The 24,579-nt window shown below is 48.1% G+C and overlaps 1 protein-coding gene across 1 annotated transcript in view; it reads right to left on the bottom strand.

Moving 5' to 3' along the window:
• Window positions 1-454: 454 nt before the first annotated feature.
• NRP2 (neuropilin 2) overlaps window positions 455-24,579 on the bottom strand; it is a 254,599-nt gene continuing 230,474 nt past the window's right edge. Inside the window, exons 16-17 of the mRNA XM_054970181.1 lie at window positions 8,695-8,763; window positions 455-5,546 (exon numbers count right to left, since the gene is read on the bottom strand). Coding sequence (XP_054826156.1) covers window positions 5,242-5,546; window positions 8,695-8,763 — 374 coding nt within the window. The 3' untranslated portion in view covers window positions 455-5,241. The remainder of the gene's footprint in view (window positions 5,547-8,694; window positions 8,764-24,579) is intronic.

The following is a 24,579-nucleotide window of genomic DNA, read 5'->3' on the forward strand; positions in this document are numbered from 1 at the left end:
CACCTTCCCTGGGCTGGACGAGGTTCACCTGCCTTCCTCAAGATGGTGCAGCTCTTCTCTCTGGCCCAAGTGGGCGGGGAGGCCACTAAACAATGCAGTCATATTTTTCTGCTTAACTGGGAAGTCCCCCAAGTATGCAGAATCCACAACCATGTCTGTGTATGAGCCATTTTTCCTGGTTTTGTTGTCCAGACAGGGGCCAGCCGGTTTACCATGAGATACAGTCTTCGTGTGCAGTAACTTGGAGGAAGAAAGCATCTCCTCTTCTCTGGAGGAAGAAAGCACCCCCCCCCTCTCTAAAGATGCGTCTTGATAGTTCTCGGGGCAGTGGATTATCATAGCCACCTCTGCACCCACATCAAATGCATGCCGAAAAGGTGGCCTGCTCTGTCTGGCCCATCTCCTTTGCTGGATCGGAGTTACAAGCATGAAGGCAGGCAGAATGAGCCAGAAAAAAGATCTCTACCATAATGTTTATTAAATAGCAATTTTAAAAGGCTTTTATACAAATCATAGAAACACAGTTTGAATTTGCTTCTTTTTTTAAAACACTGAAGAATCACAGTAAAAGCTTTAAAGTCCACATGGTCTGGCTCAGCCAGTAAAGGGTTGAACTATCTTGAGCTGGTAAACGTGAGAAATTTCGCTTCCTGCGTAACCATTTCCCCCAGCAGATGTTTCTCCCCCTGCTTCTGTGTTGACAGCTCCCTACTAAGCAAAGGTTAGCTATGATGCAGCCCTCCCATTGACCATGGCCAGACAACCTTGAGAGGCAGTGGGGTGGGGTGGGGTGGGGTGGGAAAGGAGCACGTACTTCAACAAAGGCATTGGTGAGGCTGAGCTGGATTGTGTTTAGGAAAGGGCGGGTGGGGGAGAATCACCAAAGAACATGGATCAGCAAATATAACATATATTTGCAAACGAAGATGTGTCGGCATGAATACGCACCAAAGTTTATTTCTCACTTTCTTATTAAGTACAAGCAAACACAGTTTTCTGCATTAGAACAGTAAAGCACCCGGCAGGGAGGTACGTGAGGTATCAGCTATGCAGCATTATGGCCCCGATTCCACTCCTCTAGTGCACACAGCCAACGGATGGGGGATACCAAACATGAGATCTCCTAGAGGGAGTTGGTTCCTTCCACGGAATGCCGTTTGCACCGAACCCCTGTGGAATTCACACCAAGGTCAATTGGTATCCTCCGGTCTCAGGTAAAAGACACGAGTAGTTCCACACAGAACCATTCACAAATATAACACGTACAGAGAACTCACAAGGATGCGCAAACACATATCTAAGCAAAATAGATGTATCCACGAGCTCTCACTCTCTGTATGCCTACTACACACGGACACGTTACTGTTTAATAGATCTAGGACTCTTGTCAGGTGACCTTTACAGATGCAGCCCCAGTCCTCTGTCCTCCTTCCCTTCTTCACATGAGCGTAAGAGAAAGCAAGTGGGGACACGGTCCAGCCAAAGGTAAGCATGTGCTTAACTCTCCCATTGAAATCACTAGGAATTAAATATGGTTCATTAGGGCTGGATCGAGCTTCTCCCTGTATAGAACAGTAGTAGCGGAGATCTGTCCGCAAAATGACCCTTAACGTTTGATGATGATTCTTGGTTTCTTCCAGGGCCCAGCTGGAAAACGCAGGGCATGAACAGATGTCTGTCCCATTCACATATAAAGCAGGCGAGGGGAGGGGTCCAGGTTGTCGTTTTTTGACACGAAAAGAAGCAAGGAGGTGAGGGGACCTAAATCCTTCCCCACCTTATCGTGCCACCCTCGGCAACGTGACTCTCTCGTCCCCCAGCCAAGCAACCCGGGCTGAGGAGAACGTGCTCGATCCCTGAGAGTGTAGCAAGGTGCAATGCTCTGCATGCATAAGGAGCAGGTGCATGAACGCAGGGGGCTGCCGCTGGCACATCTCATTTGGCCAGAAGGTGAGACAAAAATGGGCTTGTATATGGAATATGGTGGAGAGAGACGGGTGTCCCATCTAGCTTGAAAAAGGTGCCCGTGCTCTTTCTAGAGTGGGCGGTTTTTAAGGCAGAGGTGTTCAAGCTTTTGGCAGCCAGGGAGTTCATCACCAAGTGGCTTGTCTGCTCAGAGAGCCCAGCACATGGGCCCTGGAACTCCTGCAGCATTTCTAAATAACACACTCGGTTCACGTGTGCCCAGGGGCATCAGCAGCCCACTAAAATTGGAGGTGCACCCCAAAACTGCTGGCTGTACTGAGGCTCAAAAAAGAGGGCTGGATATGTGGATCCTTAGGAGGTGATGCATCAGCCCACCCTTGTTCTCAATCCTCCACCCTTAATAATTTGAGAAGTGGGAGAAAAATGGGAGGGGGGGGGGAATGGCGTCAATAGCGATGCTCAAGGAATTTCCACTAGTCGCTGTGCTCATTATCATAGGTATCACAGGAAATGCCTAGAGTGTCACTAGAAAGTGACATTACATCCTCCAGAAACTCCACCTTCTCTAGGCTTGCTCCCCCAATCTCCTGGGAGCCCTACTGTCCACGCCTCCTGATTATTCTTCCATCAACGCAAGAGGCCTTTGAAGTTCACGTTGGGGTTTGGATGCAGAGAGTAGGAACAAGCACATCCCAGAGTCATGCAAGCCCCTCAGTTTTCACTTTGACTTGGGAAAGCCATCAACGCCTGCCTTTTCTGCTTGAAAGTGGGGCCAGGCCAGGCCCAGCGACCAGCAGAAGACAAAAAAGGAAGTGGCACACTGCAAACTGCGATTGATGACACATGCCACAAACTTCGCAGTGCAAGAGGACTGCTATGCACTGTTGGCACTGCATCTGTGCACAAACCGTTGTCCAGGCCTTTGAGGCCCTGTATGAACCAAGGGTGTGCTTTAGAACAAACCTAATGCTCCCCATGCTGCTGTGTACTAACTGTGTACTGATGTGGCATCTTGCTGCAACTCATACAAATGATGGGGAGCACCAGAGACACCCAAAAGCAAGGATATGCATCACGATGGACGTGTTTGTTCAAAGCTTTTTTAACAGCTGTTTCACACACTACAAGTCAGCATGCTTGAGAGGAGCCCCTAACAAGCGCGCATGTACAAAACACACGTTTTGCAAAGACATGTTTGTTGCAATCGCCACTGGCATTTTCAGGTGTACACTTAAAAAATATTCTTAAGGCATGCATGCAAAAATGTAATGTGTGAAACTACTCACAGCCTTGATGGTTCAGTGCCTATGGGAGAGAGAGAGAGAGCATCAGCTCGGCAGCACAACGTCACAGCACAGGATGTCATGCCAGCACCCCACAACGAAACGATGGCATACAGGTTTAGACCTCAGCTGCAAGGTGTTGCCCTGTCAAAGATTTCTGAAGTTCTGCTCCTGATTCTGACTGCTTATTCTGGCAATCTCACACACGCTGCTGAAGCTGTTTGGACTCCTCTAGAGAAGGCGGCTTGAAAGCCAGTGCCAAGACCTGGGCTCAAAGGCACAGGGAATTGAAACGGGGCCGTTGTAAACTTTTCTGTTGCTGGTCTGCAATGTGCCTCCAGTGTGGCACAGCCATGCACGTGACGGTGTTAGAAATACACCCAGCCACTTGAGTGGACGGCGCTCTACTCAGCAGAGATTCAGCAAAGAAGAGGAGAATAATGGAAAGGAAGAGGGACAGGGGAAAGGGTGAACGCCTCCCTTTTTATTTCGACATGTCACACTTCTCTACGTACAGGGGAAAAATAGATTTCTAAGGCACTTGATTAAAAAAAAAGCACGTCAAACCCTTCAAAAACAAACATCTGCTTTGCAAATGACTAAGCAGCAAGTGGCATTGCTCGGAAGGGTCAAGAAGCAGTTTGGCCCAGACCCTGTGATTCAGCAGCCAGGCAAGAGCATCTGCGTAACGCCATTCCCTGCCGTGCTGCCAGAACCCGAAGCACCGCAACGGTCAGTTCTCAGGGAAGGGTCAGCTCTGCAAAAAAGCACATGCCTCCAGCAGACTGGGCCGCGCGACTGCTGTCCGCACAGCTGTTCAGGAGGCAGGCACTGCTGCTGCTAGTTGTGGCAGGCTGGAGCCCTTGGTGCTAAGAAAATGAAGAAATGAAGCCATACCTGTCAGAGGACAGAGGCATTGTGCCCACCAGGCAGGGGGCGAGAGAACACTGCTCAACCCCCACCCCCCATCATATCTTCAGAGTGGCCACAGCCCCAACAAATATTTTCCTCTTCAAGCACATAAAAAGCCATCTCCTGAGTTCTCGGGCACTGTATAATTGTGTCTTTTGTTTGCAACAATTTTCTTATAATAAAGGAACAGGATTTAAAAAGACAAGGGGGCGGGGGGGGGGGGAGAGACAGAAAGGGAAGTAAAAGAAAAAGGGCCCTGGTGAAGAAGGCCACTGCTGTTGCAATCCAAGGTTTGGGTTTTAAAAATGGCTCTTATTCACAAATCATTTTAAGGCTCTTCTCCTTCTTTTGAGGAAGTGTTGGCTGGGGACCTTTCCCCCAACTCAGGCTGCCTCTCTCTTTCACGGTGTTGGCGGCTGCCCTTGACCCTCCAGCCTCCTTCCTCTCCTCTCCTCTCGATCAGGGGGGGGGGAAAGGCATCGACAGGCTTCCGTCTGGGGACCTGGAAGCCACAGCTTGCTGGGCTTGTATTTCCTGCACCACAGAATAAAATCAAGGAGCCTTTTCTGAAAAGGACAGGGGAGGCTTTTGTGTGTGTGTGTGTGTGTGTGTGTGTGTGTGTGTGTGTGTGTGTGTAATTCTGTATAATTTACGAAGACGGAATGGCCACACCCAAAAAAAAAAGGGCGGGGGGAGAGGAATTCTCAGCCATTCCATTAGAGAAAAGGAAGTGGGAAACAACAATCAACAACATTTTGCTTCTCACTTCCTAAACACAAACCAAACATTTTGACTGTTGTGGATCTGATTCACTTGTAAAAGACATGGGGGGGAAACCCCCTCCTCAGCGTCAGAGCTCCCTTCTTCATCCCAGCCCAGTCCTTATTCAAGCAACGAGCCGGCGGTCCTTGCAGACTGTCAGCCTTCCTTTGGAAGTTCATGCTTGCCCCCGCCTCCTTTTCTTTCCCCCCCCAACAGGGCTCCTGGTGACCCCCTCCCCACTTCAGTATTCCAGCACTGGCTTGTGTAAGATTATGGCATTCGGTTCCCATATAAAAAGTAATCTTCACCAGCCACTCTTGCTGGAATGAAATGTCAAATGCGATTCCGGTGCAATCAGTCATGCCTCAGAGCAACACTTTTGGTGGTTCATTTTGACCTTGTGCTTGATGCCATCATAAAGCTCAAAGTTGTAATTCTCCAAAGTTGTGGAGCTCCGAGAGGAGAGGCCCGTGTAGGAGCACGTGCAGTACAGCAGTAAGCCGGCACAAATGGCCCCCAGCAGCACCCCCAGGGAGCTCATGGCAATGATGGTGACCAGGATGGGGTCCAGAGTGTACAGCCAGCTCTTCTCCTTGTCCACCTTGGGGGTCAGCGGAGAGTTGGTAGAATATACTGAGGAGTTCTTGTCTAGGTCCAAGAAATCTGCAACAGAAGAGAAGCAGAGCCTTAAGGGGGGGAGGACTTCCATACCCGCGTGCATCATCACACCAGCCTGCTCAGGAGGCAGCAGGCACCATGGAGAGCGCTGCGTCAAGGGTTGGCTCAAGTGCCGCCCAGAACCCTCGCAGCTGGGGTGTGTGCAATCGTCCCGCTGCCATTCTCGTGTGACCTGGAAAGGCAGAGCATGCCTGCCTGTGCGGAGGAACCACTGCAAGCCCTGCCTGTCGCTGCTATCTGCTCTCGTGGGGATTACTGGAGATCTTTCATGAAGCTGCCCTTCATTTATCAGGGATAAGATCGAAGGTAATGAAAATGTATAAAGCTAATTACAATGGCTATGACTTATTTATATGGCGCTCTTGGTTGGCAAACTACTCTGCTTGCCTTCACAAGAAGGGTGGGTGGTGTGAGTAAAATAACAAAGTGCTTTTTTCACAATATCCTCTCCCAAGCAACAGTCAAATTGTAGACCGTGCTAAATCTGTCATGATCCAGAGAGGAGTGTGGGGTGTTCCCACCATCCATGGAACAGATTTGGATTTTCTCTCTGCCCTCAGTGTTGAGTCCCTCTGTGATGTGCCATCTTTGCACATCAACACGCCCTCTCCAACCGTTACAGATAACCATCTCAGTATTTACATCACAGCCGATTGTGCCGTACAGACGTTAACTACCCGATTATGAAGTCAAAGCTTGCCTGAAGCCATCCTGGCTGACTGAGGCGGCTCTTACTGAGACACAGATGTTTCAATGGCTCATCAAGGAGTGATGTGGCTCAGCAGACTAAATCTTGGGCCATTTGCCACTCCACCAGTTTAAGTTCTGAATTGCAGCTGCATAGATGAGGCAGGCGCAATCAGATATTAATGAATCGATGGATCAAAAAAAGGGCATCTTGATTAATGAATTTACTTTTTTAAAGTGGTAGCTGTGTTGGGTCTGTACTAGAACAGCAGGAACTGAGTCCAGGCAGGGTATAAATGAAGTAAAATACATTTAAAAATAAACAGCAGCACTTGAATCCACCTTGGAGACCAGCAAGATTTTCAGGGTCTAAGGTTTCAAGAGTCAAAGCTACCCACCTAAAACCCTCCATTCTCCTCTCCTCCATTTTCCCTTCCACATCAGCCCTGTGAACTTGGTTAGGCTGAGAGTGTGTGATGTGTCACTCAGTGAGCTCCCATGGGAGAACGGGGAATTGAACTTGGTTCACCAGATCCTAGTCCACCACTCTAGTTACTAGATCACACTGGCTCTTAATGCCATTATTTCATTAAACTCAAGTAGGAGAAATAAGATTGATACTTTTTGGATTCATTTGTTATTTTAGTCTCCCCTCTCCCAGAGGCTGTGGCTGGGCTCCTCCTTGTAGCTGCATTTCCCAAGGGGGCAGAAGGGAGGAGGAGTGATTCCACTGGCAGCAACCTTACTCGATCCTGGTGTGCCCAGTATAGAAAAGGATAAGCATTTCTGCTTAATATACCATTGTTATTTTATATTATTTGCTCCCTATTGGACAGGCTACCTGTTTTCTTGGGTTATTTTGCCAAACGTTTCCTTCTGCTTACTCTGTCCACAGAACAAAGACCATTTCGCCTCTCTCTCTGAAATTTGGAAGGCAAAACCCCCATGAGAGGAGGGGTATATTCTCTGAAAACTTCATTGCCAATTGAATGGAAAATAAAAATGTTACAGCTGGAATGTAAACGTGCTTTCCGTTGAAGCCAATGGAAATAAAAGCGGAAGTAATAATTAAACAAGTAGAATTAAATAACAATTGAAACAAACCCTTTGTTTTAAACATGTATTCCTGGCACAGACCAGAATTGACAGTCCAGTAGGAAACTGAGAGTTGGATCCAACCAGATTTTCCATTGGTGAAAAAAGGAGAAAGGGGTCCCCTTTGACTACCAAGAACACTGTGCTGGAGATCATGGGACTTGCGTGGACAGAACCTATATGGAATGGGTGCTGTAGGAAGAAAGGGAACTGAGCAGAATAGAGTGAAAAAGCTGGATGGATCCAACCCTGTGTGTGACGTGAACCGACTCAAATCTATCACTTGCCATCCATAGAATGAAAACTGTGTACTGAGTTAAGAAAACAAAAAGAATGGCTGAAACAACATGTACTCTTATAATGTATAAAGATTTCCACTGTTATCCTTCTTGACAGTTAGGTGTGACCTCTGCTAATATGAGCTCAGTCTCCCAGTTGTCATCACAATGCACTTGTAGACCAAAAGGGCAGCAGACATTCATATAACACACTCCATGTATGCATGCTTGCTTCCAATGGAGAGCCGTTTAGGGCGTTTCAGAATTCAATATGAACCACACAGTTTCAAGAACCTCCTCAAACCTCATCCAAAAATCATGGTTTTGTACATGGGATAATCAGGCAGCACATCTGTATGTCATTTGATTTTAACGCTTCTTTTCTGATTCATTCCAGAACTGTTTTGCCAATGAATTGATTCCTGAATTAAGATTGTGACATGGGGTTGAGTCAGAGTGTATCACTAGCCCTATTAATGTCCTTTCCTGTACAGGCGTACACCTGTTTGTAAGAAACAGCCAAAGTGCATTCGCACTATGAAAGAAACGGGAGACCAGCACTTGGATAAATGTGGGGTTGGTATCACAAGTTCAGCTGTACATACCCGGACTGTAACATGAAAATTACTCAATGCATATACAAAGAAAAACCAAGTGTACACTGTACCAAGAAGGTGTGTATGGTCACTGTAACTTGTAAACAGGGCCACTGAAAAAAGATTTAAGGAGGAATGAACATCAGGACACTGGAGAATTCAACACATCTGTGAACTAGACAATACCACATCCATGACTCCACCTCGGAGACATGGGCCATTTCCACATGGTCTATAAATAGCGCGAGGCTCATGGAAGGCTGCCGGCTTCCTTGCGAGATTTTTAACACCATCCGACTACAAAACGCCATAAATCACCATTTGTGGCGTTTTGTAAATAGATGGTGTCAAAAATCGCGGGAGGAAGCCGGCAGCCTTCCGTGAGTCTCACGCTACTTATAGACAGTGTGGAAACGGCCAAGGTATCATCTAGCTGGGCCCTAAGACATGTTATGCGAGTCACAAATTCACACTCACCATCGTCGGAGTCTTCTCCAAAATCTTCCCCACGCATTGAAACACCATCCTCTAACCTTGGGAAATCCACTGAAATAACAAATGACTTCTGTTAAAGACTTATTTTACAAGTTTGCAACAACAGATAATGTTCGTAAGATCCGCAAGCTCAAAGAAGCAACATTCAACCATTTGAAGGCTCTCATGGCTAACTTTTATGAATATTCTTGGATGTAGGCGTGCCAGCTGCCGTTTAGGAAATTCCTGGAGGGCAGATTTTAGTGAGCGAGTGAATGCAAAGAGTGATGTCATCTAGACTTCTGTTTCTCCTGGACTCCATGGTATACCATAGAGTCTGCCCTCCAAAACTGTCATTTCTTCCATGGGAAATTATCTCAGTAGTCTGGAGATCAGTTCTTATTCCGAGAGAATTACAGGTCCCACCTGGAGACTGGCAATCCTGAACAGATGATGTGCTTCATAACACCTTTTATTACATTTCTACCCAACGACTGGCTTTTAGGGAAATGTGATGGTGTGGAGGGGAGAAGGGAGGAAAGAAACCGGGTCATTCTGAAGGCCACTGAAATATTTTCAGTAGCATCTTCATAATGGCTATAATTCATTAGGAGTGCGATCACAGGTATTATCCCCATAACTTTCAATACTGCCCATCATTAGTCACCATTAACACAGCATCCATTTAGCACGCTCTGCGTGTCAACATCCGACATGCATCTCAGTGGATACAAAGACCAAATGACCCTCTTTCAACTCGGGATTCAAATAAACGCAAGGTAATTTGCTGTGTATCATCATTACCTGTATTAATGTAAAAGCCAGAAAAAGCTAGTGAGATGGAAGCATTCCATATTAAGGCATTTATGCAAATCATCTCTATAACCGAAACCCTTTCATTAGTGGAGATTTTCCTGCTGGTTCTTTGAAATGGATAAAAAGAGTTCAGAGAATATCAAGAGAATTGCACTAAGATCCCACCACAATGTATATTCATTATACCTTACCTTCGGAAGATTTTTTTTTAGGGGGAGGAAGCTGATAATTTTTTTAAAAAAATACATAAATACATACATATTTTGAGTGTGTTTTATCATATTGTATGTTTCTTTAGTGATAATTTCACGTGCATTTTACCCCTCCCCGCCACCAATGTCCCAAAGGTTCAAAGACAAGAGGCTCAGCTGAGGCACGTTTGTATCACTTGCAGCGCCGTATAAAGCAGAGTCACACCTTTCTAAGTCCACTGAAGCCAACAGGTTCAGAAAGGTGTAACTGTGTTTTGGACTGCATTGTGGATCACTCAGTGCTTGGCAACTGAGAGCCAAACTCGATGGAAGGGTGGGCAGCGATTTCATCTGGTTGAAGAGGAATGGGTGGGTGAGGAGGACTGATTTTAAAAGCAAAAGAGACCTGAGTGAGGAACGCTGACCTCTCCCTGCACCTGCTGCTTAACCTCCACGGCTACTTTCCCCAAGTATTTTTGCCCAGGAGTGGTCTCTTCCCAAACTGGAGTTGGGCTGAGGAGAAAAGCAAAGAAGCTGTGTGGAGATAAGCCATGGGCAAGGAGGAGGGGCTCTGCTAGAGTTGCCAGGTCCAGGTTGGGAAATTCCTGGAGATTTGGGGGGTGGAGTCTGAAGAGGGTCAGGTTTGGGGAGGGGAGGGGCCTCAGTGGGGTATAGAGTTCACCCTTCAAAGCAGCCATTTTCTCCAGGGGAACTGATCTCTGTTGCCTGGAGATCAGTTGTAATTCCGGGAGATCTCCAGCTATCAACTGGAGGCTGGCACGCCTAGGCTCTGCACACCTCCCCTGCCTGCTGTTCCTGGTGCCAACACCAGACCTCCTCCCACCTTTCTGTATGATAGGGCTCTGCCCAAAATGGACGGACTCTCTCTGCTGTGAAGTATTGTATCTGAAGTGATACCAAGTCACACTTTGTGGCTTCTGTCCTATAATGGCTATTACACAGGCCAGATGCCATTTGTTGGTGCAGCCACCAAATGAGGAGTAGCCAGGGCTTTTTTTCTGGGAAAAGAGGTGGTGGAACTCAGTGGGTTGCCCTCGGAGAAAATGGTCACATGGCTGGTGGCCCCGCCCCCTGATCTCCAGACAGAGGGGAGTTGAGATTGTTGAGCGGCACGGAGGGCAATCTCAACTCCCCTCTGTCTGGAGATCAGGGGGCGGGGCCACCAGCCATGTGACCATTTTCAGGAGGTTCCGGAACTCCGCTCCCCCTCGTTCCCCCTGAAAAAAAGCCCTGGGAGTAGCCCTGTGGGGACAGGGCCTAAAAGGCTTGTGCGCAAGACTGCGAAACGACAAATGCTTTCCAGAGAGGAGTAACGGCACGGAATTTAGTTTAAATGACTTCAGGTGACGTGTGCAGAAGTGGAGTTTGTGCAAACACGTTCGTATGGTTCCAGGGGGGAAAATGTATTCTGCTGCTCAGCGTCTCTCACACAAGTTGAAATACAAACAAAACAAGACAAAAAAACAACCCTGTTGACAATTTGTAAGGCCAATGAAGTGAAACATGAACATGTGCCTGACAAGCATTGCGCAAACAACCTCCTCACAAGCAACGGGGTGACACAACACTCAAAAATTACAGGCAGCTATTAAAACTACATATGTACATGCCACAAGAAGGGGGAAAAGAGAGATGTGAATCACTGTGCAGAAATATATAAGATCCTCTAATGCTGGAAACAGACACCAGCTGGGTATAGCTATGAAAATCGCACAGCTTATTTTAAGAGCCGGAGGACTTACACAGCAGCTTGGATGAAACGGATTTCGGAGTCCCGTCATACACGTCTCCTGGCTCCCACACTAGAACGTGCATCAAATATTGGTGCAATATTTGCTATTGGGTCAGGGGTCTGTTGCTCCATGGGAAGAATCTTTCTAGACTGTGTGACTGGCCCAAGGTAACCCAGCAGGCTGCCATGGCAGAGTGGGGATTTGAACCTGGGTCTCCTAGAGGCTAGTCTGAAACTCTAACCACTGCACCACGCTGATTGTCTGAATGCAGGCCAGTAGGAGGTGTCTAGTAAGGTTCCACCAAACCAGGATCATGTTAGCCTACTAATCACAGTCAGTCTTAACTATGGCTGTGGCTGAATGCAAACATCCTGTCTTGTTCTCTAGGGATGCCTGATAACGCAGAGAGGGGGGGAAACTAATCCAGCCTTTGTCAAGGCAAACCAAGTCTTGAAGAACTGCCTGGAGTTGAATTATGGTTTCACAAATTAACCATAGTCATCTAAAATACAGTTTCACATTACGTCTGAATTGAGTCAATAGTTCAAACAAGAGAGCTTCTTTTTCCTGGGTAGAAGACGGCGTGCTTTGTTTTTATAAATATTACATTCTTTTTTAAAAATTAAATTTTATTAAGTTTTAACAGAAAGATACAGAACATAAAAGAACAGCAACACACACAAGAGACACCAATACTTCCCAAACCACCGACATGCTTGCACACTACATTCTTGTAGGAGAAGGAATTGAGTGAAGCAATGAAGATGGGCCAGAGGCCAGTACCTGCTTTATGAACAGAAAGTCTCAAGTATCTTCAGTCAAAGGATCTCAAGGAGCAGGGCTGGGGGGGAAAGATCATCCTCAGCCTGAAATTTTGCAGAACTCTTACCAGTCTAGACCATTATGGTCTAGATGGAGCCAGGGTAGAGTTGAAGGAAGAGTTGCCATGCCTGTGCAACCCTAGCCTTCGGAGGTGGGGAATAGGGAGGGAAAACTGCATGCAATGTGGCGACATCACTTCCACCCAGAAGCGACATCACTGTGTTAAGCGATGTTCTAGGATTTCCCTCACTATGGTAAAGACCATAGAGAATGGAGGGATTCCTAGAGTGTCACTCAACGTGGTGCTGTCATTTGAGAGTGTTCATCAGGAAGCAATGTCACCACGTTGCCCATGTTGTCTCCTTCTCCTCCATGTTGGGAGTTTGCCTGCCGTCAGCAGGCAGCTGGCAAGCCTAGATGGAGAGCTTATGATGCAGTCGCCTTGCTAATGTTTGGCCTGTTTGGGCTTGGTCACTGTCTGTATGGGAGATCTTCTGGGAACCCTGTGTACATCATCCTGAGTCCCATGACAGAAGAAGGGTAGGATATAAATCATCATAATACTATACCCCGACCTGGATGACCCAGGCAAGTCCAAACTCATCAGATATTGGAAGTTAAGTAGGCTCAGTGCTGGTTTAGTACTAGGAGATCATCAAGGAAGACCAAGGTCATTATGCAGAGGCAGGCAATGGCAAAACATCTCAGAACATCTCTTGCCTTGAAAACTCTAGCAGGAGTTTCCATAAGTCAGCTGTGACTTGACGACACTTTACGCACACACAGTAATACCAGAGGGATCAATGATGGGAGTCTGTGGTACCTACTGGGGTTGCCATCTCTGGGCTGGAAAATTCCTGGAGAATTGGGGGGGGGCTAGGGATGACAGGTTTTGGAGGGGGACCTCAGCAGGGTATAATGCCATAGATTCCACTATGTAAAGTAGCCATTTTCTGCAAAGGAACTGATATCTATTGCCTGGAAAGCAGTTCTAATTCTGAGAGATCTCCAACGACCACCTGGAAATTTTCCTGCAGGTTTTATTGATGTTACCCCAAAGGCCATTTCTTATAGGAATAAGATTTTGGGAAATGATCTTGAAAACCATGGGAACCAGTACATTGCTAGAGAGCAGCGGAAACTCCTCTCTTCTGGTAGACTGGCATCTGTGCAGTATATCTAGTAGCCAATTGGCTGCATTCTGCGCGGTGGAGAAAAAACTCCAAGGAGAAATCAAACAGGGGCACTGCCCTGACAGAAAAATGGCAGAGGCAAGGGGACTGCTCAAGCAAGAACAGGCCTTGCCAACAGCATCTTCACATACCCAGTATGGCATTGTGATACGTTTCCCTATGACGTTGTGCAGGCCAGGCCCTCCCAAGGGGAAGTTCCAGCGCTAGCCTTAGGCCTCTCACTTCTGGACTGGCTCTCTTCTTTTTTTAACAAAAATATAATACACTGAGATAAAAATGGGAGGCAGGAAAATGGTGCCCCCCTTTGGAATCTCTTGCCTGGAGCACATGCTTCCTATTACTTCATGGTAAAGCAGGCCTTAGAAGTCCCCGCCAGACCAAGTTATAGAATACAAACAGCCGCTTCTGGAAAGTAATTCTGTCCAGACTATCCACGGCTGGAATCAGAACTGAGGGAATGACAGAGATTGTTTTGCAGACCAACACACCAAAAAAAACCCCCCCAAACTGTGTAAAATTTGCAGGAAGTAATTATTTTAAAAAGTTAGTTCAGATTTCTCAGCCCACGTCAGGAGGACCCAGAGACCCAGAGGGAAGCATCTTCCCTCTTAAGAGCGGAAGGGCTGCCGGGGTGCCTCTCGGAATCACGCATGTATGATGGTGTTACTGAGACAGGAGAGCAGCGCTGGGGGCGGGGGGGTGTCTGATGTGTCAACTGCAAACCAAGAAACAGAAGGCGAGGTTCACCCGCCTGAGCCCCTCGGATCCAAAACGACAGGAGGAGCAGAAGGTACACGACACGGCCAGTGTTAAACATTTTGCACATTGAACGTGAGAGAAAAACGGTGCACTTAATGTGCTTGTTAAAATCAACAGGGCTTAAAAGTGTGGAATTTGAGCCGTTTCCAGATTTGCTTCCAGAGGAACCTCCTCAGCCTGGATTGAATTGACCCTGACTACAAGGTAATTTCAGAGACCCACATTTGTGTGTGCGTGCGCACGTCCAGCTTCCCAGTTTATTGTAGCAGCAACGTAACTATGCAGGGCCTCTATGAGGTCTATTCTGCACCAGACATTTGGGAGGAGTGGCTTTGCAGTGCTCACAGAACAGCCTGCATTTAAAGGGGGCTTCTAGAGACACTGTAGGCGCAGGCAGTATTTAACAGCAACGTATACCCTCTGCAGTATTAGTTGTTGCCAAATGCTGAAGGCTTGTCCTCTGGAAATTCATGTTTAAAACATGTTCTAAAAGGAAGGAGTAAACAAAAAGAGAATTATAGAGTGGCCAGGTGGAGAGGAGGCTGGCTGCTCTGGGCTCCCCGCTAAGTCACACCGCCTTGCCAGTTGGCTGTGGGCAGGTTGCTTTCATCTTCTTTTCTTCATTTTCCAAACAGCCTCATAGGGTTATTTTGAGGACAATGTGATATCAAAAACCATGGAAAACAAAAGCTGAACAAAAAAAGAACAGGAGGGGGGAACAGAATCAAAGAAGAGTGGAAGGGGGGGGCGGTGTTACATAGTAGGTGGAAGCCCTAAAACCAGCAAAGAAATGGGGAAAGATACTCAAATCACACGAAAGGGATTGGTGGACCAATTGCTCCTTTCGAAAGAATGCTAAAAGGCTGCCAACGTGAAAATCTTGGATGGAGATTTTATATGCAATCAGATTATATCCATCTATTCTTCACTCTTGATTAAAAAAATGGTATCATTTGATGTCAAAAGTCCAGCTTCTAAATTTTTGGCAAACTAGACGCCCAGTGCCTCTGAATACTGCCCTCCCCATCTTCCCTGGGACAGTTCCTCATGCCCTGTCAGAGTTTTTCTTACTCATCACAAGATAGGCAGTGCAGGAAAAATATGCAAGTGAACGGGGGGGGGGGGGGAATGGAGTTTCCCATGTGGCTTCCTGGATTCCTTCTCGTGCTTCTACCCCCCTCTTCATTTCCACTCTAAATACACCTTCATTGCCTGAACGGAGCCCGGGTACCCCAGACCACTCGATCCTTGGTTTTAACTGAAACAAAGATCAACAGCCCCCATTAAGCAAGGGATAATTTGGGCAAACTGGTCTCGGCACACGAGGCTGCTGCATGGGGGAGTGGCAACCCTCCCCGAAGAAGCCTTGGCAGCCTCTCTACTCTTCTTGCCTTTTCTTCAGCAGCCAACGGTGGAGAATCATCTTGTCGAGGTGAGAAAAGGAGACCTTCACAAACTTAATAGCGCATGCAGTCCTATGGATTACAGCAACTGGCTGTGAAACTGCGACTCCGCTTTTCGTTCTTGTTGTGTAGAGTGGCAGGGAACAATATAAGTGTACCAGATAATCAATGTTTTCTGAAGAAAATCCACTCTCCCAAGCCTCGAAAGAAGAAATCTACACTGGGGGAAATCTGAATAAACGGAACATTTAAACACAAAAACGCTATTTACTCTGCTAGCAATTTTCTCTATTCCCTTTGCTCATATTGCTGGTACTTGTGTTTGAGCAACGGCTTTATCCTTCACAATCCCATTTCCTTTCCAAATTCTGTTTTGTAGTGAAGCTGTAATCCTATTTAGTGGGAAACTGTTCTGAGGTTGAAGCAGTGGCTCTACAATTACGAGGCCAGGTGGGTTCCATTCTAAATGAGCTAGATTTTTGATTTTACATTGCCACCCCTGTTGTGATGTGTGGGTTTTTTCCACGATCATGACAACGGCCTCCAGCACAATTCAAGGCCTGTCCTTTGTCTTCCCCTTTAGACCAGAGGAGTTAGCTATGTTAGTCTGTAGTTGAAAAATAGTAAAAAGTCCAGTAACACTTTTAAGACTAACCAACTTTATTGAGGTATAACCTTTCGAGAACCACAGCTCTCTTCGTCAGAGAGCATCTGACAAAGAGAGCTGTGGTTCTTGAAAGCTGACGATGCATCTGACGAAGAGAGCTGTGGTTCTTGACAGCTTACGCCTCAATAAAGTTGGTTAGTCTTAAAGGTGCTAGTGGACTTTTTACCCTTTAAGCCAGCAAACAATGGCCATTTGAGTAAAACTACATTTGGTAGCCCATCAGCCCATTTTCCATTTGCAACATGCTTAGTGCTCTGATTGGCATTAGGCAGCTCACTTGTTGGGAAACCTGACCAGAGAAAGTGCTGCACTTCCAGAGTTGGCCAGAGTATGGCTGCCTAATTAAATACACAGAGCTTCACTGGCTGATGGAGCCGTCACAGCATCTAACAACGCTAACAGTGATGACAGTTGGCATGTTGCAGTGACCGGATTATCAAACCAGGACTTTGGAAACCTGGATTTCAATTCCCTCCCCTTCCTCCCCACAGGTGCCCCAACCTCCACGGACGAGGGTCGCCAGGGGTAAGGCGCAGCCCCTGCCCTCAAGTCTGCGCAGTCCGTGCCTGCCAAAGTGGCAGATGCCCAAGGAACCATGCTTGGCACAGCTGTCACAGGGTGGACGGATTCCAGTGGCCCCTGTCCGGCCTCTGATCAAACACTCTGGGCCAGGCTCCCCGCTCAGACAGGGGAGCGGGCACGGCCACGGGCCAGGGTGACTGGGTGCTTCTGCTTGTAACTCCCTGTCAATGGTGGGCGTGCAGCCCCTCGACTGTCTCCCTCACAGGGTCAGAGCTGCAGGTAGCCGCGAGAGCAGACCATCCAGATGTAGACGAGGAGTACTTTCCTGCCAGAGGGGAACGCATCATCTGGTCGCTGACAGTACCTGTCACAATGGAGCCACTGCAGCCGCTGCCCCCAGTGTCATGGGGCTCAGTGAGAGTGAGGACTCCTCAGAGAAAGAGGAGCCTTGTGGAACCAACCCAGCCAGCCCTGATGCAGCAGAAGCCGGGAATCAGGAGGAACGGCTGCTGGCAGATCAGAGTCCACGGCCAGCAGCTGAGCCAGCATCCCCAACACCCGTCAGCCTCAACACCACTGGCAAAGCCCAGCCAGCAGCTACCCAAAGCCCTCAGTCAGCAGCTGAGCCAGCAGCACCAATGCCCTCCAGTTCCAACCTCACTGGTGAAACACTGTCAAGGACACCCAAACCTCCAGCTTCACCCAGGGAGCACCGTAGACAGAAGCAGCGGGTGGAGCTGCAGGAGAGGTGGCAGAGTGCACGCCTCCTGGCCAGATGCCAGCTGCTTGTGGAGAGCGATGAGGAAGTAAGCACAGGATAGCTCCCAAGCAGCTGGCCGCCAGCCCAGCCTATCTATAAAAGCCTGCCACAGACACCTAGGAAGTGTGGAAGCAACATGTCAGAATCGTGTTCGTGCTGCAACTGCTCCACTGAACCTGGCCTTGCCCTTGCCTTACTGTTGTGACCTTTGGACCGTGCCTTGACTCTGCCTTTGCCTAGCCCTCGGGACTTGCTGTTAACTGATCTTTGGACTGCCTGACCTTGCAATCTGGACTCTGGAATGGACTCTGACCTCACTACGGGACCAGCCCACGACACCCAGCCATGAACAACACGCTCCCAGGACATCACGGATCAGGTTGGGGCTTGTGTGAGGCTGGTTGCCTTGCCACACATGTGTCTGTTTCCCTTTTAGGCAGGTCAGGAAGGCCATGGAGTGTGGCTGACCCAGCCCCTGGTGATCCTTCCTGACTGCCACTGAAGCCCATCCCAGGGAACAGTTCCCAGGGCAGCTCCTGCAAGGGCAGCAACGGGAATGGGTCTTGTGGCTCCGACTGCTGCGCTCCCTTCCTGGCTGAGGGACACAGGCAAGACGTGCTGCCAGACATCCCATTCACTTCCTGCAGTTTAATAAAGTCTGTGTTGAACAACTCCCTGTCCGTTTGCTTGTCTGTGTATGACAGTAGCCCCCCCCTCCCCCACTTACTGGACAGGCTGCCACGTCACACTGCGAAGTGAATGGTTTCTGAACCAGGGTTGGTACGGGTAGACTGGCTCCCAAGAGGCTCCAGGTGCCTTTTTGTGGCTCTGCTTCCGGCACAGCAGGTGTCCAGTGGTACACCTTGGAGGCTCTGGCCCCAGCCAGCTTCCCTCCCCGCTCCCTCCCCTCAGATTCACAGCAGGCAGTGGGGTGGGACTTGGAACGTCGCCCATCTGTGCCTGGCGCGGGGGTGGGGGTGGGATGCCATGGAAGACTCTCCTTCTCAGCTCTTCTGGCATCCGATCAGGCAGACAGAAGACCTCTGCATGCGGGAAGCGAGATTGTGGCGAGACATCCTGGGATCTCAGGGGCTTCTTCCCCACAGTGCCAGACGATTCTCCCGTTTGCTCTTTGTGGAGGCAAGGATGGACTTCGGGAATCTTGCACAGGGGAGTGCCATCCCAGGACTGGTGCATGGCTCGCAAGGTCCACCCCGTGTTTCCTTTGTGCCTTTTTGATGTGGTGAGGTGTTTCAATGGAGCCTCTGCAGGTCCACTGTTCCCATCACATCCAATGGTTCTCCCAGTCTCTCCAACGGTTTCCAATGGGCAGTCCCATCAGTTATTACAGAACCCACCCATCCCGCTCGCCTCTAAGGAGCTGCCTTTCCACAACCTTCGGGTGTTGCTTCTGAGTGCCAGGTACCACTGCCTTTCTGGTCCCATTATTCAAGGAGGAGGAGCATGTTTGTCAGCGTGGTGGCAGCGGCAGCAGGGGTGGGGGAGCAGAGCTTCAGCCACCATCCTGGCCCTTGTCAGGAATGGGATTTGGGCGAGTGAGAGGGCGGGTGCCCTGTCTGCACCTTCAGTGTTACTCCCCCTCACGGGGCAGGTGCCTCTGTCAAGGTGTGGCGAGCCTGACCACGGGGGTCTTTCTGCCCTGTTCACCTGCTCTCTGCAGGGTAGAGGGAACCATTGGTAGCAGGTGAAGGGAGGCGTGGCCAAGCCCGTGAACTGGCTACCCTGGCCTCTCACAGCACCGTCGCCTGCAGCCGTGCTCCAATTGGCAGATTCTGCCAGTGTTGCTGGGGCAACTGTGGAGGATCCACTCTTGGCTGGGCCTTGCTGGCCCTGCCCCCAGCGGGCTGTTGCTGCTCCCAGCCTCCGGTGTGTGTGTGTGGGGGGGAGGCTGTACACTCACCTATTGCTCAACCAGACAGCCTTCCCTGGCCAGGCACCCTGGTGCGGGTGCCATGGCTGTAAGGGCATGTGGTCCCCAGCTGCCTGTTCCAGGCAGGGAGGGAGGTGGTGTCACAGGGCAGCGGAGCTCACGGCCTGCACACTGGCTCTGCCATTGCTTGCCTGTCATGTGTCTGGTCAGGGGAGTTGTGCAGCCATTGGCTGGTGCTGGTGGGGTTGTGAGGGAAATGGTGGGGTGGATGCTCTCTGCAGCGGTTGCACCTTGCCGGGCTTGGCCGCCAGTGTGGCTCTCCCTCAAGAGTTCACGGGGAGCGGCGAAGTGGCACCGCGGCTAGGCTGATGCCCAGGCGCAGGGCTGGTCCTTTGAACTGAGCTGCCTGTCAGGTAACCGCATTTGGACTTACGAAACGCCAAAGCCTGCAAGAATTCTCTGGCTGATCTTTTGTGATGTTTTCCCCATCAAAACATAATTTCACTATCATTATCAATCTCTGATCTACTCCCTCTCAAATAATTTGGTAGAACTCCATTAGGAATACCTCTGATTTAAGGAACTTTAAATCATTAAATCAATTAAAAATCTTATCCCCTCATCTGTATAGATGCCCATTCGGGGGAGGGGCATTTTCATTGCAAACATTTCCAATCAGACTTCTGAGTTCCAGTAGCTGTACCTGTCACTTAAAGTGACTCATATATTTTGACCAATTAATTCTCTTACATTTAGTTGATATTTTTTAAAAAATCAATTGATGTTATAAAAGGTTAGTAAATAAAAGATTAACAAAAATATGGTTACCCAGTTATGTTTTCAAAAAGAGTTACGAATTCCAAACTATTGGAGGTGACAAACAAGAAATGATACAGTTAATTTAAATGAGAGTTTTTGAAATGGCTGGTTACCTGCTTCCCAACGTAATTCAGATCACCGCTATCGAAAAGGATAATTTATAAATCCTGAACAAGGAAGATGGAGCTTTAATGGATAGCCACGTGTTCAATACAATTCCCATATCCACTCAAAATGGAGTGTGAAGTTGGACAGAGAGAGAGAGAGAGAGAGAGAGACGGGCTTTTGTGTTAAGGGGCTACGATGTAAAGTGCTTTAAAATGAATGTGGTGTTCCAAAGATGGGGGAAAGAGGTGCACAGACAGACGGGTGACCTTCCAAGAGGCTTTCCTCCTTAGATCAAGTTTAAATGATGCGTGTGACTACCAAAGATGATAGCAAACCACGTTATCATCACCTCTGACCTCCAGCTATCACAAAGGGTAATTTTCAATGTATGAGTATAGACTAGAAGGACAAGTGGAAGAAACCAAGAGGAAGTTTTGAAATTGTATCCTGGTGAACATCGAGATCCCAAACTGGGGAAGGAACACCTTCTACTCTCCAACTCACCAGACTCCAGACTGTGAATGTGAAATATGGGCGTGGATCCAACCACTGCAGTTCTGCTGATAGAATAACCTTTCAGCCGGCAGGCCAGTGATTTCAGTCTCTCTTTCCCATGTTAGATCCTCACGTGGCCCCCTATGTTGTCTTTGAGGGTCTGCTGAAAACTAGGAACAAGACTGGGGCTTGGGGGGTTGGGGAGGGATCTCGCCTGCAGCTGAAGAAAGGAGTGAAGAAGCCCCCCTTGGCAAAGCCCACAGATGGTGAGAAACAGGCGGCTGCATTTCTTTACCTGGCAAGCAGCCCTCACCTTGTGAAACAAAAATGATATTTGCCAGGTCAGGAATAGTGACAAACCTCATGCTCGCAATCTGATGCAGGAGGGGAGCCAAGAAAACCCGTTTCGGAGCCTGAATGGAGCCCGATGCTCGGCTATCCCTCTTCTAGAACAGAATAATGCTCAAAAATTCCCAAAATGTGTGCCTCTGCTCAGCAAAATCCATTTTCAGCACCATCACTGAGTTCTGGGATACGTGAAATAGTGATGCAAGGGTCAACCACAGCCTATGCTCTTGCATTTAAGATTAGCAAGGAAGGCTTTCCCAGGCCAATGACATACTAACTGGAAAAGCCTGAGCTCCAGCAACACTGCCCTATTTGGAAATGAAGTCCTGACAACACATGACAGGCAGTTCAAGCACAGAATGTTTGGGGACAGGAAGAAAGCAAACATCCATGTGTCCACCAGATGCTCTGAAGTCTAGATGGAGAAGGCATGTGTGCCTCGTGGCTCCATAAGGGCTAGTGTATTTGAAACAGTCACAGCACTCAGCCATCCTTGGACAGGGTCCCTCCCGACACTAATCCTCACCTTTATAAACTTGTAGTTAGGCTACTATAATGTGCTCGATATTGGGCTGCCCTTGAAAACAACTTTAATCTGCAACTGGTTCAGAATGCAGCAGCAGTCTATGAGCCAAGCTACAAGAGATGAATTGCACGAGGAGGAGCACATGAAGGGAGCTGTAATGTTAGCTGGGAAGTTGAGTTTTAAAGAGACTGGAAGGCTTTGTTAATTTCCCTCTCTACAGAGCCAGGGAAATTGCTGCTCAGAAGGTTTGTCAATTTCCTCTTTGCCTCCCAAAGGCTTTGTCAGTTTCACCTCCCCTTCTAGGAGGTGAAGAGGAAATAAACAAACCTTCTGAGCCCTGATCTGTAGAGAGGAGAAATTGGCAAAGCCTTCCGATCTCTTTTAAAACTCAGCTTCCCGGCTAACATTGCGACTCCCTTCACGCGCTCCTCCTCATGCAATTCATCTCTTGTAGCTTAGCTCTAGTAGGAAGGAACTAGGAGTGTGTACTAGAAAAAGTATTTTTTGGATTCAGGTACCAGAAATCAAATAAATATCAGTATTCTTGACATTTGGGTCCAAAAATACCAATATAGTACTTGGACTCAGCTTTATTTCAGGAATCTGAACAGCTTTGGCTCCATTATTCCCTATGAGGAAAACATTCGGGGTGGTGGTGGTGGTTTGGAGACTCAGTTTTTAAAGCTAACTACATCTAAATTGCAGCGTTGTGAGTACTGCCAGTCTAAAAACTGCCCAAGTTTCAAGTGTATTGGACTAAGGGATCTGATTCTATGGGCCCCTGAACAAGGTTTCCCTTGTAGCCTATGGGGGAGGGGGAATCCCATTCTTTCTCCAGGATGAAGAAGGCTTACTCAAACACAGAAAAGCAACCAACCCAAAGCCTCCCCCCCAAAACTAACAAAGCCCAATAGAACCAGAGAATCCCTTGCAGAACTCCTTGCCCTGCAAATTCAGCTTGAGTTCCCCCCTTTTCCTTTTCTTTGCTTTCCCACCTAAGGAGTCAGAGAGGGGGAGAGAGGTGACTCTCAAAGATGTATGGCATTGCATGTTAGGAAGAATTGCTGCACTATTTGTCCAACCATATAACTGGATCGGTACTTCCGAGAATCCTGAATTCAACTGGGATTCCCTAATATTCCCGGAAAATGCCAGTGAGGTATTTTTGAGGTATATATTCAGACCGGATAACAGGAAACGCATCTTGCCTATTTTAAAACATCTACATTGACTGTCAGTTTGTTTCCAAGTTCAATTTAAGGTGCTGGCTATGACTTTAAAGTCCTTCACAGCCTAGGACCTACCTACCTGAAGGGTGGTCTGAAGGACCGCCTCCTCCCTATGCGCCAGCGATAGCCCTCAGGCTGCCACCTCCATTCATGAGAGCCTGTGCCTTTTCCATGGTAGCTCCTGCTTTGTGGAAGGGGCTCCCTGAGGAGGGGAGGGGGCACCATCTCTAGACGATGGAAAGCCACTGAATTTGCAAGGGCCTGGACTGTAGTTTAAGCTGCAGGCGTTTCTTTGGGGAAATTAGTATTTTGCATAGGTTTCAATCCTGTAATTGTAAGATACTCTGAACCAAAAGGGAAGAGTATAAACATTTTCATAAATATTTTAATAAAGGAACAATAAATATTTTAATAAACACATATTTTAATAAATAAATTGTCAACTATGCCAGTGGTGGCCCTGCATCTTTGCCCGGCTTCTCACAGCCTGATCTGTAAGCTATTTCAATGGTAGGGTTGATGGCACCCTGGTGGAAGAATTGGGGCCGGGAAAGACAAGAGATTCGGTATGAACCAATGTGCTGTCACTTCTGGTGTGAAACTCAAAGCTACATCACCACGTTGGAGTGATGCTCTAGGATTCACCCGCCACAGAGTTTTGGGTGAATCCCAGAGTGTTGTGGTGACATCACTTCTGGTTTCACACTGGAAGTGATGTTGCACATTGGTGTGATGCCGAATCATCCTCATTTCCCCACTGCTACCCTGCTGAGCAGCAGTGGGGAATGGGGAGGCCCAGCGTGGGAGGTCTGCCTGTGCATTAGCCAACCAGTTTAACGAAGAGGACTTGTAACTGACTATATACCGTGAGGGCTGGTTTGACTGACTTCTGTCTCTTCAGGAGGCTTAACTGATTAGCTTGGAAGAGATCATCCCTGTGTCAGGCCCAAGCACGAATCAGACAAAAGCAGCCAATCTCCGATGCCCACAGTTCTCACTCTGGTCATGGGGCAGCCTGGGTTCAACGGCTCTCATGCAGTGCCTTTGCAATCAGCCTCCCCCAGCAGAGACCAACCTTTTTTGCATCCAGCCGAAGATACAAATGGCAGGAAGGGAGGCTGGCTGCAATGCCCTGCAACCACCATCAGTGACGAGGGCTGATATGCATTTTTGTTAAAAGTGCAGTGGCACATCTTGCACTGAAACAAAAAAAAATTGCAGAAGCTGCCATGCCATTCTGGGAAGTCTACTATGAGAGCCTTTTAAATTTATACAATTACATTAATAACATATACTGGGTGTGAAAAACCATGATTTACAGCCGAGCCTTAAGCCAAGACTATTTTGCATTAGCAAAGCAAAGGAAGCATTTGGCATCAGCCTTTCTTCGGAAAAGCAGCAGCAGACTCTGGCTGTTGCCTCAGAGGAGCCTCCCAGGTGGGTGGGGAGAAGCCTGCAGGAAATATTCCTGCATTAGAGGGCAGAGGGGAGGCGGGACGTATTTCCCATTATTATCCTTCAAAACATGTCCATAAACATAAACGTATTTATTTCCTAGTTGTGCATTAGAAGTCAGGGATATATA

This window comes from Eublepharis macularius, chromosome 2 (assembly GCF_028583425.1).
Source record: "Eublepharis macularius isolate TG4126 chromosome 2, MPM_Emac_v1.0, whole genome shotgun sequence".
NCBI lineage: Eukaryota > Metazoa > Chordata > Lepidosauria > Squamata > Eublepharidae > Eublepharis > Eublepharis macularius.